The 14,317-nt window shown below is 39.5% G+C and overlaps 1 protein-coding gene across 5 annotated transcripts in view; it reads right to left on the bottom strand.

Moving 5' to 3' along the window:
• TPK1 (thiamin pyrophosphokinase 1) overlaps window positions 1–14,317 on the bottom strand; it is a 234,657-nt gene that overhangs the window by 192,332 nt on the left and 28,008 nt on the right. For 4 of the 5 annotated variants that reach the window (XM_016157158.2, XM_016157159.2, XM_036230749.1 and 1 more), the window contains exon 3: window positions 2,029–2,100. In XM_016157158.2, coding sequence (XP_016012644.2) covers window positions 2,029–2,100 — 72 coding nt within the window. Of the gene's footprint in view, window positions 1–2,028; window positions 3,160–14,317 lie in introns of those variants that run through there. The other variant, XM_036230750.1, reaches the window with a different exon arrangement.

Raw genomic sequence — 14,317 nt, 5'->3', positions numbered from 1 at the left:
GCACATCCGCAGGAGTTACAGAAAACGTGGCATGTATCAGCTCGAGAGCAACTGACATGGCAGCCTCCAGCCTGCCCTTCCTGGGCGAAATCCCAAACCACGATTCCGTCTTCCCTCCCAAACCCCCCGCGCTGCCCGATACCGTTTTCTAGGCCTCTCTCTTCTGTTCACATCAACAACTCAAGCTCGAAGTTTCCCTATTTTATTGACTTTTCTTGGAAGAGAAACACAAACATAAAATGACAGGTTCTGTTATGACAATCACAGAAACCCTATTTCCCCTTTCCTCAGTATTTATTAACAAATCTGCTATTTACAATGATGAATGGCTCCGCAAAGCCGAGAATTATCCTAGAGGTATACATGAAAGAACTTAACACTTCTATAACCTAGTTATTTTGGAAATGAGAATTATCTAACCATTTTGTACACATGAAACCTTAGATATCTTTCATTCTCTTCGTGTAAATAGACAACTGACCAAGCATTTTTTTGTTTTGTTTTGTTTTGTTTTTTAATTAAATGAGTATTTGGTGTCTATCAGGCATGGGACTTCTTCAAACCAAATTCCCTATAGAAAAACTACTAATATGAAGAACTTTAGTCAGCTCAAAAATGTACATTCTATTACACCATGTACAAAATAGGCCCCTCATCCCCCCAAATGTGGAACTGCTTAAGATGTAGCTTTCATTATCCAGGGTTTCCAGCAGTTCCTATCAGTGATTATTTTGTGTTTCTAATGTTTGCAATAAAACACAGTGGCTCACACGCTCTACTAAAAATATAATAAAACCTTATATAAGTTCAGGTAAAAGGATGTACCTAATCACTACTTTGGTATTTATTAGCAATATAAAACATGTTAAGTTCACTCTCACTTATTGTAATTACTGAGCAATGATGTGCCAGACACTAGAGATTAAGAGACACGAAAGACCTTACAGCTTTCCAGCAGCCAAACCACTACCTAATTACAAGTAAGCAAACAGTGAGTGCTGCGGAAGATATGTTAATGATTAAATAATTTTCCAACTTGGAGGGCAATGTTAGTACAATTACAAGATGAAATTTTAAGCTGGTGAACTTAAAGATGGCTAAATTTAGAACACAGAGTTTTCATCCTAATGATCCTGGACAAGGAAAATATTTTATACAAAATCATTTGTAATGATTTATTCCCTCTAGTATTACAATTACCTCTGTCCAGAGAATAAGCTTATTAACATGTTTGCATTCTGAGAGACAAAACCTTACATGGAGAATACTAAAGAATTCTGAGATAAGAGAAGATCAGGAATATGCATCGATATATCGAGTTCTTCTGCTTATCTATAATTTGGTCTACAACTTACATTGATAACTTCGCAGAAGAATACCTTAAAAAAAAAAAACAACTCAAGATTGCGTGGAAGAAGAGTAGAGGTTCAAAACAGCAAATGATATTTAATATTATTTTCTAGCTTAGAGTTAATTCAATAAAAATCAAAGGATAATATTAAAAAGTTAATAAAGCCTGTTTCTTGCATGAAACCTCACAAAAGTATTAATTCTGTGAAACGATTCCACTTTTAACTATATTTTTCAGCATCCCTAGAGATTCCACATTCTGGCAACTTGTCGTCTTTTTTTACTTTTGCCAATCTGGTCACCTTGGAGGTATCTTATTATTGGAGGATGGGGCAGGTGAGATTTATGGATACTTCCTGCTGTCACTAGTGCCGAAACATTTACACTCGAGGAAATACTTGTTGAGCACTCAGGATTAACACCCGCGCAGCAGTGCTGAAATGTAACAGAGTGGGGCTACACTGCAACTCTGTCTTTGGGGGTCCATGCTGAGGAGACCACATCCACAAACAGGCTGAGAAGCAATAATGGAGTCTTCTGATAATTCGGTAATTAAGCATCTTATCTTGAAATCCACGTTTTGGTATTATATTTAGGTTCCAGGTTATTTAACAGCCATGTTAATAAATCTCCCAAAAAGTAAGAAAGTAAAGAAATATAAACATTAATTAAGATTACCTTTGCTCCAAAGATGACGAAAACATTTATCCAAAGGCAGATTCAAAATCACAAGGCAGTATTTCAAATTTCCTATGGAAAAAAAGGAAGTAAAATAAGTGGATTAAGTCTTTTATCTTCTTCAGGAGTCTAGAATTATGCTCTACTAGTCCAGATTGTCTATCTACACAAAGCTAAATTTCAACCACAGCTAATTTCTCATACCTTAATTTTATTTTTCTCTTACCTTAATTTTAAAAGATACCATAGATTAGCTGTATCTACTTTATTCAATATCTCTGTCACATTACTATATTGCTAAGGAATTTATTACAAAAATAATTTATCATATAAACAATTGGGTATGCTTTTCATGCATTTTGCCTGTTCCCAATAAAATTACAGACTTCTGCATAAACTAATCATTGCAAAAGAACAGTAGTTTAAAGATATTCTTCGACATACATTGATAACACAAATTCTGCCATAGCATAATCATAAAAGAAATTGGTAGAACTGATCCCTTGTACCTCTTAGAAATGGATCTTAATGAGCATCAAATACAGTCTAACCAGTGCTGACAAGAACTTCCGTCAGATGGGTGCTAGATTTATTGGGGTGATCATTCATAAGTTATATGAATGTCTAATCACTATGTTGTATACCTGAAACTAATATAATGTTGTATGTCAACTATAATTGAAAAAAAAAAACATTAAAAATAAAAATAAGAACTTGAGTGCAGTTAGGGAGAAAGGGAAAGAGATTAGAAAGAGACATGAACTGGGGTTTATATCAATTATCACAAATGATGAATCTGCCCATAAGTATATAGAGCAGTGAACTCAACCTCACTGTATATGAGTCACAGATGGAAAAAAAAAAAAAAAGCCAAAAAGCCAATCTCATTCCCAAGAGATTCTACTTCAACATGCCTGCCTTGGGTCTGTGCATCATGTTTTTTTTAAAAGCATCATAAAAATCTAACGGGTAACCAAAGTCGAGAACCACTGCCTTGATACCTTGAAATATTAACAACTGTAGAAAGTGATTGTAAATAGCAACATTATTTTAAAACATTTCATTTTTATTTCTCCCTTTTTAATTGTTGTTTTGTGAAGAAAATATGTATAGATTACAATAAAAAGTATAATTTTTCATAAAGAAATATAAATGGGTTGCTTTTTTAACTGATATGGTGTGAGATTTTTTCAAAAAGGATTAAAGACCAGTACTATAAGAGAAAATACACTGAAATAAAACACAATTTCCAATAGAAAAAAATTTACTGAAATGCATTAGCAAGTTATCAAGGGTTTATGACCTCTGTTTAAAAAAAACTCAGATAAAATCAATATTAGCCAAAACACATGCCAGTCATTATACGTAGTATCTATTTTGTTAGAGGATAAAAAAACCATTATTATAAATCTCTCATCCCTGAAAGTATTTCAGTTAAATAATGAAAACTCTAGGGCACTGAGTTTCATTTTCATATTGCATAAACTTCTATATTTAAGAGCAGGATATTTCTTTAAGTGTGCACAGGGAAATCAAAACTGTCAAGTCAATTCGTTCTTTGAGGAAATAAATTGCATGCGGACAAAGTAGAACTATTAAAAAGCTCTGAACAAATATTTCATACCGAAGTCTATTAAAATAATCGAATTAGCAATGGACTAAAAACTGGTAACTTATATATAGGAAATTGCTACAGAGAAAGTAAATAGAGTATATACATAAACAGATACTTCCCTGCAAACTCTCTCTTGCCTCCCATGCCACCATCAAAAGTGACCATCTGATCGACTTCATGGGCGCCCCCTTCCACTGGCAAAGTGTCCTGGTTTGGATGCTCAATTAGATGGTCACTCTGCCCTACAACACCTTTAGATCCCGCATCTCAGTGTCAGTCTTCACGCAGCAAAACTCACTGCAACGGGTTTTCATCCCACCACTTCCCGGAAATATCTACTGTCGGGGTCTCGACGGCCTCCTATTCTGAAGTTCAATGACTGCATCTCAATTCTCACCTCGGCCAACGCAGAGTAGGTCGCTTCTTGCGCCCTTTCCTGCCCGAATCGTGTCTTCCCTTACTTTGTGGGAACCACTGTCTGTGGGTTCTCCTATTGTCTCACTGGCCACTCCTTTCCCGTCTCCTCTTCTACTGACTCCTCGCCTGAGCAGAAAGCCCTCGATAAATATTTGTTGCATAAACTTTGAGTATCCTCAGCTTCCATACCGGAAGTGCTCTAGGTGTCTGCCTTGGGCCTCATCTTAACCTACACCAACTGCCCTAAGTAATGCCCTGTAGCCTCTGGCTTCACACACTACCCACGGTGATGGCTTCCACAGTCACGTCTCGGACCTCAGGCCCTCTTCCTAAACTCCCAAACTGTACGTTTAATGGCCCACTCGACAACTCCGCTTGGGTATGTGACGGACACCTCAAACTTAACATGCCCGAAACCAAACTCCTGGCCACTCTTTCTTCATCCGCTCTTGCCCATACTGGTACCGCCTTCTCCGGTAATGAGCCATTCACGAGAACTTTTCTCACCTCCAGATCTTATCGCATGGCCCTCTAACTGGCCTCGCTTCTTCCACATTTGTCCCCCCTCCGCACAGTAGCCAGACGGGCCCTGTTAAAATCGAGTCAGATCAAAGCGTCTCTCTCTTCAAAACCCTCCACTGACTTCCCTTCAGTAAAAGTCAAGTTTCTAACAAATCATCTAAAAGGCCCTATGTGTGTGATCTCACTGTGCTTTCTCTCCCCGCCTCGTCTTCCCTTCCCTCGCCCTGTCCTCCCACGGCCTCCCTCTGTGACATACACACTAGCTTCCTCAGGTAGACTGAAGACGATTCCATCTTTCACATTTTTACTTTAGCCACACGCTCAGGAAACGCCTTTCTCAGAATAGATGCATGTCACACAAAACGTTCCAGGAAGGGTACTAGAAGAGACAGCAACCAAACCATTCATCTTGCCTTAAAGCAGCTAACCGGCGTTTGGACCATTATAACTCAAGAACAATCTAAAGAAAGTGAAGACAGTTCACAGAAGTCCAACTATGTAATTAAAGCATTTGGAAGTGTTTTATCTGAGAATAGATTAAGCCTTTGCAAGCTAAATGGATGTTTATATTTACTACCTTTTAAGGGAAGAAAGAAATCCATGCAACATGACATTGAGCTCTAAAAACCTGGGCACATATCTAGCTACTGTCACTCAACCATGCAGGTGGAGAGTGTAAACAGATTCTGAAAGGGCAAGTCGATTTCCGTTCCAGAGCGTTACCTCCAACGATGCAGTGGGAATGGGCCCGTCCAAGTTCGGTAACCCTAGCATCATATAAGCTATGCCGCTAAAACCAAAATGCCCCCAGAAATACTCGAGGGGATCCACACATGCTAGAAATGCATGTCAGTTCAGAAAAAAAGAACGTTCTGCATTTTCTGTAAGGAGGGAGAAACAGGGAAGGTGGGTTATGTGTGACGAAGCTTCGAGTCTTTGACGTAAAGGAGAAGACTACACCAAGAAATGTTCTCTCTCTCTTCCCCCGTGCGAAGGTCAGCCATATCCACGTTCCCAATGCACACACTCACCACGACCCGAATGAGGGAAGCCGCGTTCCTAGGCTCGGCACGCTGCCACCTCGCCAGCTGCTGACGGCGTTCAAGGCTGCTGCACCGGCCGCCCCGGGCCCCACTGACCCGGGCCACGATGAAGCGTGTTTCCCTTCAGTCAGTAGAACCAGTCCCTGCCCAGCAAACTGTAGATGTAACGTCACGATCCTAAGGGCTCATCATCAAGTACCGAAGAATGACGGTCCCTCGCATCGGTTTTGACATGCTGAGAGCTGGGCCCGCAGCAGTGCGCACACTTTAAAGTCGGTTTGCAATGTCTCCTGGAGGCCGAACGCTTCTAAGCATGGCAGGTGCTTCCCACACCGAGGGCCTGCCCTCATCCTCGGGCCGCTCCCGCCGCCTCGACCCCCTCCCCGCCACCTCGAAGGTGCAGCGTCCCTCTCACTGGGCAGCAGCAGGCGGGCCAGAGCGGCTCGGCGGGCCAGGGACTGCTCCCTTTCCCAGTAGTCTCTCTAGACCTCGCAGTGGGTGTGGTTGGGTGAGAAGTGTTCTGCGGGTAGGTGGGCTTCGAAGCGTTGTGGGCTTCACGCACAACTCTATGCGTGAATAACGACCACACGGATACCTCCTTTTCTTTTTTAATATTCCTTAAACAGGCTTTTGATTCTAGAGTGATAATAATACTTATAATCGAAATACGTCCAAACTCAGCTACACTGGGCCATGTTCGAGCCATCGACCGATGTTCCTCGAGACCTACAGTTTGTACAGAGCGAGCGACTGACATTTATTTCGGATTTCAGAATTTACTAAGCACATTAATTGCCTTTTTAAATCGATACTGATATACAGCACACTACCTTGGGATCAAAGTATCTCTGAATAAAACTGAAGTCTTTTTGATTTTTTAAAAAAGGAAATACATGCATTTAAATTCAAGATAACTGTGTACTATGAACTAATTCTGATTACACACAGAGTCCACCGTATCAAGTCAAACTCGCAATGGAGAAAATCTTCCGGAACTCGGGGCAGGCGACTGTCTTCATCTCACGGGCACCGCGGGCTCTGAGAGGATCCAGAGGGGCCCCCGCGTCGGCACGCAGAGCTGTGACACCATCGGTGGTGGGCACGGGGTCACGCGAAGTGCCTGGCACACAGCACCGAGTGGCTCTCACTCAGGTCCGGGGGACGTAAACACAACACTGCAGGTTCCCTACCGTTGCTTTTCTCTCCTCACAGACATGATATATACACAAGAGTCTCTAAGCACGAATATCCACAGGGCTTTTTTGTTAATAGAGGAAGAAGGGAAACGGCCCAGGAGCATTGGATTATACTGTGTCTCACACAGTAGAACAGCTCTGTATTATCTGATACAGAAAAATCTCCAAACAGACATAGTAGAAAAAGTAAGGTGTGAATAAATGGGTATCTTACAAAACCATATGTATAAAAATATTTTAAGAAAATATATATATATATATATATATATATATATATATATATATATGTTTGCAAATATCAAGAATATCTATCAAAGAGGAAAACTGTTAGCTGGAACACCAAAATATGAGGGAGCATTACTTTTTATCTGTTTATCTTTTTTATCTTGTGGACTTGATACTCTGTGCTTATATTATTTTTTTTGAAGTGAAATAATAGTTTAACTGATAAAAAGAAAAGAACCCATCCCAGGTAATCTGCCCCACACCAAAGAAGATGATGGCCAACATCTTTAAATACCACATTAGATTACAACAAAGAATTAAGATAAAAGGTCATTTGGGTTTCACGGTAAACATTAAAAGCAGATAACTTGTAAAACACTATCTAGCATTCTGTCCTCCCCAAATCATCAAGAAATGTATAGTAATTAGACTGAGCTTTAGATTTTTTTTTAAGCAGCGAGGGGAAGGGACTTACAACGGGATTTTCAGGACAGCGAAGGGCGACGCCACTCACTGGACTTCAAAGAACGAAATTTAGGGTTTTTTCCCCAACTGAAACATGTTATAGAGAACTCAGAAAACATTCATTCTTCAAAGCTCAGGGTAAGATTTTTACAAGTCGGTGTTACACTTAAGAATTTACCATGTTCCAATTCCCGATTCCCCGTTCCATTAGTATTTTCATGCTTCTCTCACATAGAACATTTCTCTTCATCAATAGTTACCAGAAATGAACACAGAAAAAAGTGTAACATGTTAAAACTTAGGAGAATGAGAGAAAAAGGGGAGAAGGAAATCATTAACTTTTCTTGTATACAACTTTATAGCATATAAACACTTAAATCTAGTCTGTACTACATTTAAAAGCTTGTTTAAAAAGAGGTTAGAAAGGGGAATTTGTGAGCAAGTTCATTAATGATTCTCACCCGTAAATCATACTACTTAATTTTTTCTGCTAATAACAGTTATATACTTCTCATTTAGGTGTGCAGTGAAAAAACGTTTCTCATCACTTTTATTTTCAAAATTTAGCCTAGGCTCTGACACAAAGAAGTCAAAAAATAACTATTTTTAACTTGAACTTTAAGAATATGCATTGTGCTGTTTCCTGTATCACTAAAACAGTTACCCCCAAAACTAAACATACGCACATGTACACAGCTTAGAACATTCTAAAGTTATAATGGTTAACTGTCTTCCCAGTTCATTTCAAGACTTTCTATATCATATACAGAACAAATCACAATAAGCTCAATGTAGGTATCCAGTCACTTAATGAATGTGGTCCATTTCCGAATCAGCTACAAACTGAATTCTATTTCTAGGGCATTGATTCTCTAGGCAGACAGAAACACTCCAAAGACGGACTGGCCAGTTAATAATCACGTTTACAGTCAAGTTGCAAATGCCTAGAAGGTTTCCATCTGACCACGCCCCCTACCACTCCTCCACCCCTCGCCCCACACACTCGGAAATGATGAGGGCCCACAGGAGGGGACACACAGACACAGTAAAGCAGCCCCTTCCCCGTCAGAACACAGATCAGATGGTTCTAATATCCGGGGCACACATGCATAAACTCGATGATAACTTTACCTCTTTCTGTGCCTTTAAAGGAAGCATATCAGAACGTAAGGGCGTCCCAATAACATTACAAGGTGATAAATGGTGGCGAATCTACACGGTGAACCACGGGCCCAAAGAGATAAGGGGAGGGGAAGCCCTGATTTTGAGCCTTTGCCAACTTCCATGCTGTCAGGACCTCGCCATGGCTGATCTCAAGCTAACAGATGGCTCGTACATTTCCTGAGTACTTAGCATTCCGCTGCAGAACTTCTTTAGCAACCACTGCTTTTGAAAAAGAATAATGCTAGGATCCCTGTATTTCTGGTAACCTTAATAGCAAAAAAAACAGTTTTTTAGTTCCCAACTATATAAATGAAATTCCAATAATCATTTTAATCTTAAAATGCTAATACAATAAAAAGAAGTCATTGTTCCAGAAGAACAGTGGTAAGTGTCACAGAACATCATTCTGGTAACTGAGAAAGGTAGGAATGCCCCTGCTGGGAGAGGCAGTGCATTCCAGAGAAAACACCATGCGTAAAAAAAGGTCAAACACACTAATCCGGTTGGTCGACACTCTGGGAAAAGGTGGTGATAAAAGTAATAAACCAAGCAGTCCCTTAGATTCTAGTGGCTGTAATACACTGGCGCCCACTCAAGCGAACCAGCCCTAAGCCAAAGTCAACTTTAAGTGCATTCTCCTCCACGAAATTTAAGAACCACCAATCAAGAACAGCCAACTACACTTTCCCAAATGAGCTACCTGCTTAAGCTCTCACCAGTCAAAGAATTTCCCTGCACTGCTTCTGGAGTCTGCCCTACAAATGCCTCCTGCCTGGCTCGTGTGCCAGGGACACTCCTAACCAGGGTGGGCCTGGCACTGCCTGATTCAAACAGATGCTCGTTCAAATAAACTCTTGAAAATCTTAATGTGTCTCAGTTTATCTTTTAACAAAGATAATGGCAGAGAGCGGGGTGGTAGCCACATAGTAAAATGTATTTTAGACCATTTTAAGTAGCAATCACTAGTTTACCCTCCTTCCCCAGCCTGAGATTCTGAAGAATAGAATCACTGATTTTTATTCTTAATCTCCATTCTGATATGGCCATTATTGGCCTTATTGTTTAGAACAATGTGAACATGTTCCAGACAGATGTAAGGTAGTGAATGTCTTCTTTAGACTTGACTTACTAAAATCAGAAGTAAATCGGTTTTTAACATTATTTTTGTTAATTAACTCATTCTTCAGCATTATGATTCAGCAGGCATGATTTCTAAAATTAAAGACTTCTCAAACAAGCTAAAAAGACTTGCGAATTAGATTATGAATGAAATCTAAAGAAGACAGATTAAATCTGTCCCCAAATGTAAAAGCCAAAGAATTCATCCCATTAGCATCTGAATAATAAGTGCCAACACGGCAAGCTGTCATCAGAAACTCTTGGCAGGGCCTTCCTTTGAGCAGAGACGAAGCAGGAGCCATAAGGTAGGGATGAGTAAGGAGATAATTAGAGCTCTCATTTCCCCAGGTATTGTCAGCCCAAAGGAAATAATAAAGTGCTATTATTTTACTGCATAGCGAGTCACACTGTTCCATAAACTCTAATACAATAACTTCTCATATGATAAGGTAATGTTTACTGAATACTTAGTGTGTATCAAGTGCTGACATTCTCCCCCTCTAGGAAAGAAGCTCAAAGAGAACAAAAATTGTTGTTCTCTTATTCACTCATGTATCCTCAGTGCCTGGCACAGGGCAGATGCTCAGTGAGTATGCACTGAATACATAAACAGGAAGAAAAACGCAAGCTAGAAATCTGAAGTATTGTATATGCGCTACAAATGATGGGGGAAATCCTATTGCTTTTTTTTTCCCCATTTTGCCAAAGGGAAAATTAAAGCTTGAGAAGCAATTTACCAAATGGCAAAACAAAGCCTTTCACACCAAAGCCTCTGCCCTGAATCTGTGGGCGGCCCCCTCCAGACCAATGGGAATTCCTACCTGTGACACAATTCATGCAAATCCCAAGAGTCTGAGTTTGCAGCAGAGTAACAGGCTGCCTATGCACTCGAAAGAAACAGAATAGAGGGGAAAATTAAAGAAACTTCAGGGATAAAGGGCAATTCTGGTAGAGATTCCAGCAGTAAAGGGTCCTATTGAGTGTTTTCAACTTTCCTGATTACTAATGTAAGTAAAACTTTCTTTTTATACAATTATTTTTTCTTCTACCAATCTTTGATTCTCAAATTATATATAATGAATATAACGATTTTTTAAAGTAATGTTTGCTTCATAAAATCTAAGCCAGAGCCTTACCAAAAGTTTCAAATATGCTTCTTTCAAAGAGCCTCAAGCAAAACAAAGCAGAAAGTAGCAGCTCAATAAATATCAACTGAAATACCAAGAACAATTTTTTACTGATCCGCTTTGAAATTCTGTATATGTAGATAAATCCTCTTTTATTTTTTGATGAATCCCCTTTTAAAGTGACCACATATACGAAGGTAAATTTATTTTTCAATAGAATATATTAATTGTTTCAAATAAAGGGCCAGGTAAATTAGGGGGAAAAAAAGGGTTATTTCTAAACCCGTAGGTGTGTTAACATTCCGAGAGAGACTGGCACACATAAATTTAAAAATAAAGAACATGAAGAGAATGCATGGGAGATGAGGATTACTTCACACGTAGATATGACTTAGTACATGGGGCCCCTACAAAGGCAAAAAGGATTCCAGGAAAACCAAAAAAATAATTTTACTCGCATAGACTCACGGTAGGTAACTGTTTAACTACTGTGGCTACTGTGGATTTTCATATCATAGGTCCTCTTTCAACTCTTCCTGACTTTCGGACATCATGTTCATCTCGGCATTGTCCAATGGAGCACGAATCCTGCTAAGGCAGTGTAACCAGCAGCCCACCCTGGGCATCTGACCCCCCTGCACATCTGATAGGGTTCTTCGCCCTCCACATCCCCACCACGCCCCCAGCACTGCTGCCCGCTGAGCACCCTGGCCCAGGGCCTGCCTTCAGAGAGATTCCGTTAGGTCAATGTAGCCAGAATCCCCTTAACCCTGAGGTTTCTTCTTGGTGGTTTTCCATGCACGCCCCTCCCTGCTCCTTGGCTGTGGCTTCCCACTAGCCCATGCTGTATCCAGAGTCCAGTCCCATCTCTCCCCACACTGCTGCCTTGACCCTCCCTGAATAAAGTCTTCCTCACTGTGCTTTAACAAGCATCGGCGAGTAAATTTTTTCTTTAACACTTTCAATTTTTTTTTTCTTTAACACTTATTAAGAGAAAGTGAAAATTTTAAGAATCCTTATGTAGGAGCATGTTTATTCATTCAACGTCTTCCTCCTCTTTCTGAATATACTTAAATTACATCCAATGGTCATATATAATGGGATCTTTTCAAATACCCCACTGTTAGCAATATGCCCTCTAAAATGGATTAAACTTCCAATCATGAGGCCTGCCTCAAGGATTTCTTCCAGGGAAGACTGTGCGTGGATATATAACAACCCACACAACCACAAAGGCAATCACACAATCACGCCAGCCTCAACCAATCCGGCAAGTCTTTCATTGCTAAATGTATTTAAAATCAGAGTTCATCGATATTTAAGGATAAATATATTAAAGAAAAACATCGATGAATTACAGAACAACCAACTCAAGATAATATTCAAGGATCAAAGGAGAACTTCTTCAATGAATATCCACAGAGACCTGAGGGTATTATGAGGATGAAGGAAAGTAATAAAGGGAGACAGGGAGGGACAAATCAAAAGTAAATGAAGTCAAAACAGGCAATAAACAACAAAATAGTCACTAAAAAAGACTGCGTTGTAGATATAAAAGCTACATTAAGGACACTTCCTAAAAAGCAAAATAACAAAGAAATGGAAATTATGAGAGAATAGAGGTATAAGGAAATATAGTAACAAAAATGTAATAAAATTAAGAGGAAATAATATTCAAGTTTTTTTCTCTTGAGGAAAATACTTTAAAAAAATTAACTTCTGATACAGAAATGAAGACAGTGTTTCTGAGATCCTGGTAATAAACAGGTTTCTAATGCTGTCTTTGAAAGCAAGTATATACTCAGTTATCTAGTTTACTATGTCAGAATTTGTTCAGTCAGCCAACTGTGAGATTGTTGATTTGCTTTTATATTCCATTTGCCCCTTTATCCGAAATTCATTAAGCAGTTGGCACTGATATCGGACACCTACAGTGCTCATATCATTTTTCGTGAAGATATTAAAAACAAGAGGATTTAGCTTTGTTCTTTGAGGACAGATTTGCAATGTTAATTCATGAAATATCTATAAACTAGAAGGTCTAGGGCAGTTTCTTCCAAATGGTTATTACAAAAATTCATTTTATTTGTTAAATATTTTGTTTCCTAGGCTTTCTGTGGGGCCAAACCAAACTTGCAAAACCCTGGAACAAACTTTAATAAATTAAAAAATATATATATTATGTTTGAAGATAGTAAAACATAACCTATAAATATAAATACTCGAGATTTTCCAAGAACAATGTAAAGTTTGAAATGCAGTCAATTTTTTATACCGAATTTTACAAGTTCACTCTGTATAGTAATAGTGACTCTCCCCTCCCTGGGGCGGGAACAGCAACAATAGATTTGTTTTTAAGGCCTGCAGCACCTGGTCTTCCTAGGTGGTCTCCCATCCAAGTGCTAACCAGGCCTGACCCCCCTTAGTTTCCAAGATCAGACGGGATCAGGCAGGTTCAGGGTGGCGTGGTTTGATTTTAAGAGTTGCAAAGCTCTAGGAAGTAACATGGAATGATTTCTAATCGATCAAAATTATAAGGACTTTTTTCAATTTTAGTTACTGAGCAGGTAATTTATGCACTTAGAATTAATGTTAAAAGATACGATAAAGAGTACAATGTAAGTCTTTCTTTCCAGTTCCCTCTCTAGGGAAAAGGTTTACTAATTTCTTAGAACTCCTTTTTGAATATTAAAAATGTTTATCTTTAGTATCTTTTCACTGAAAATATTCATATAACAAAAAAGTGCCATGCGCTAATAACATTCAGATGACTTTATATTTCTTTATCCCAAGGGCACGCATACACAGTCATTCAATTTACAGGCAATATATGGTGTTCAAGGGCTTTTGTAACCTCTTGCAATAATTTCAGCATGCCCCAGATCACTAACACAACATCGAATTCCTTCTGTAAGATTCCAAGAAGATGGTCACATTTTGGCTGAAATAAAATGTAATTAAGGGCTCACTAAACGAGTTAGTTTTTCAACTAGTAGAGGGGAAAAAATACCTTTCGCACTAAGAAAAACTACCAAGTTATAACTTTTACTCAGTTTCTACTCAGTTGTGTTCCCCAGAGGAGGTTACTGAGCCAGAGTTCTAAGGGGCACCGTGGGTGACGTCCCATTAGAAACTGCTCACATACATGAAATGTGCATACGAATTTAGGAAGTGAAGTACCTTGTTCTGTGAAAAATGTGCACTCATTATTGCCCTCTTCCTCCAATTCAGGTGGGCCAGAGCAAGGCAGGCACGTGTAGAGAGAGAGAGAGAGAGAGAGAGGGAGGGAGGGAGGGAGAGATTTTGTGTGTGTGTGTGTGTGTTGAGGGGAGGTGTCAGAGCCAAAGGAAGCTGAGGAGGACGCCCACCAGGGGATGTCAGAGCTCAAGTCGGGGA

This window comes from Rousettus aegyptiacus, unplaced genomic scaffold (assembly GCF_014176215.1).
Source record: "Rousettus aegyptiacus isolate mRouAeg1 unplaced genomic scaffold, mRouAeg1.p scaffold_m13_p_13, whole genome shotgun sequence".
NCBI classification, from domain to species: domain Eukaryota; kingdom Metazoa; phylum Chordata; class Mammalia; order Chiroptera; family Pteropodidae; genus Rousettus; species Rousettus aegyptiacus.
This window is presented reverse-complemented; position numbering and strand designations above follow the sequence as displayed.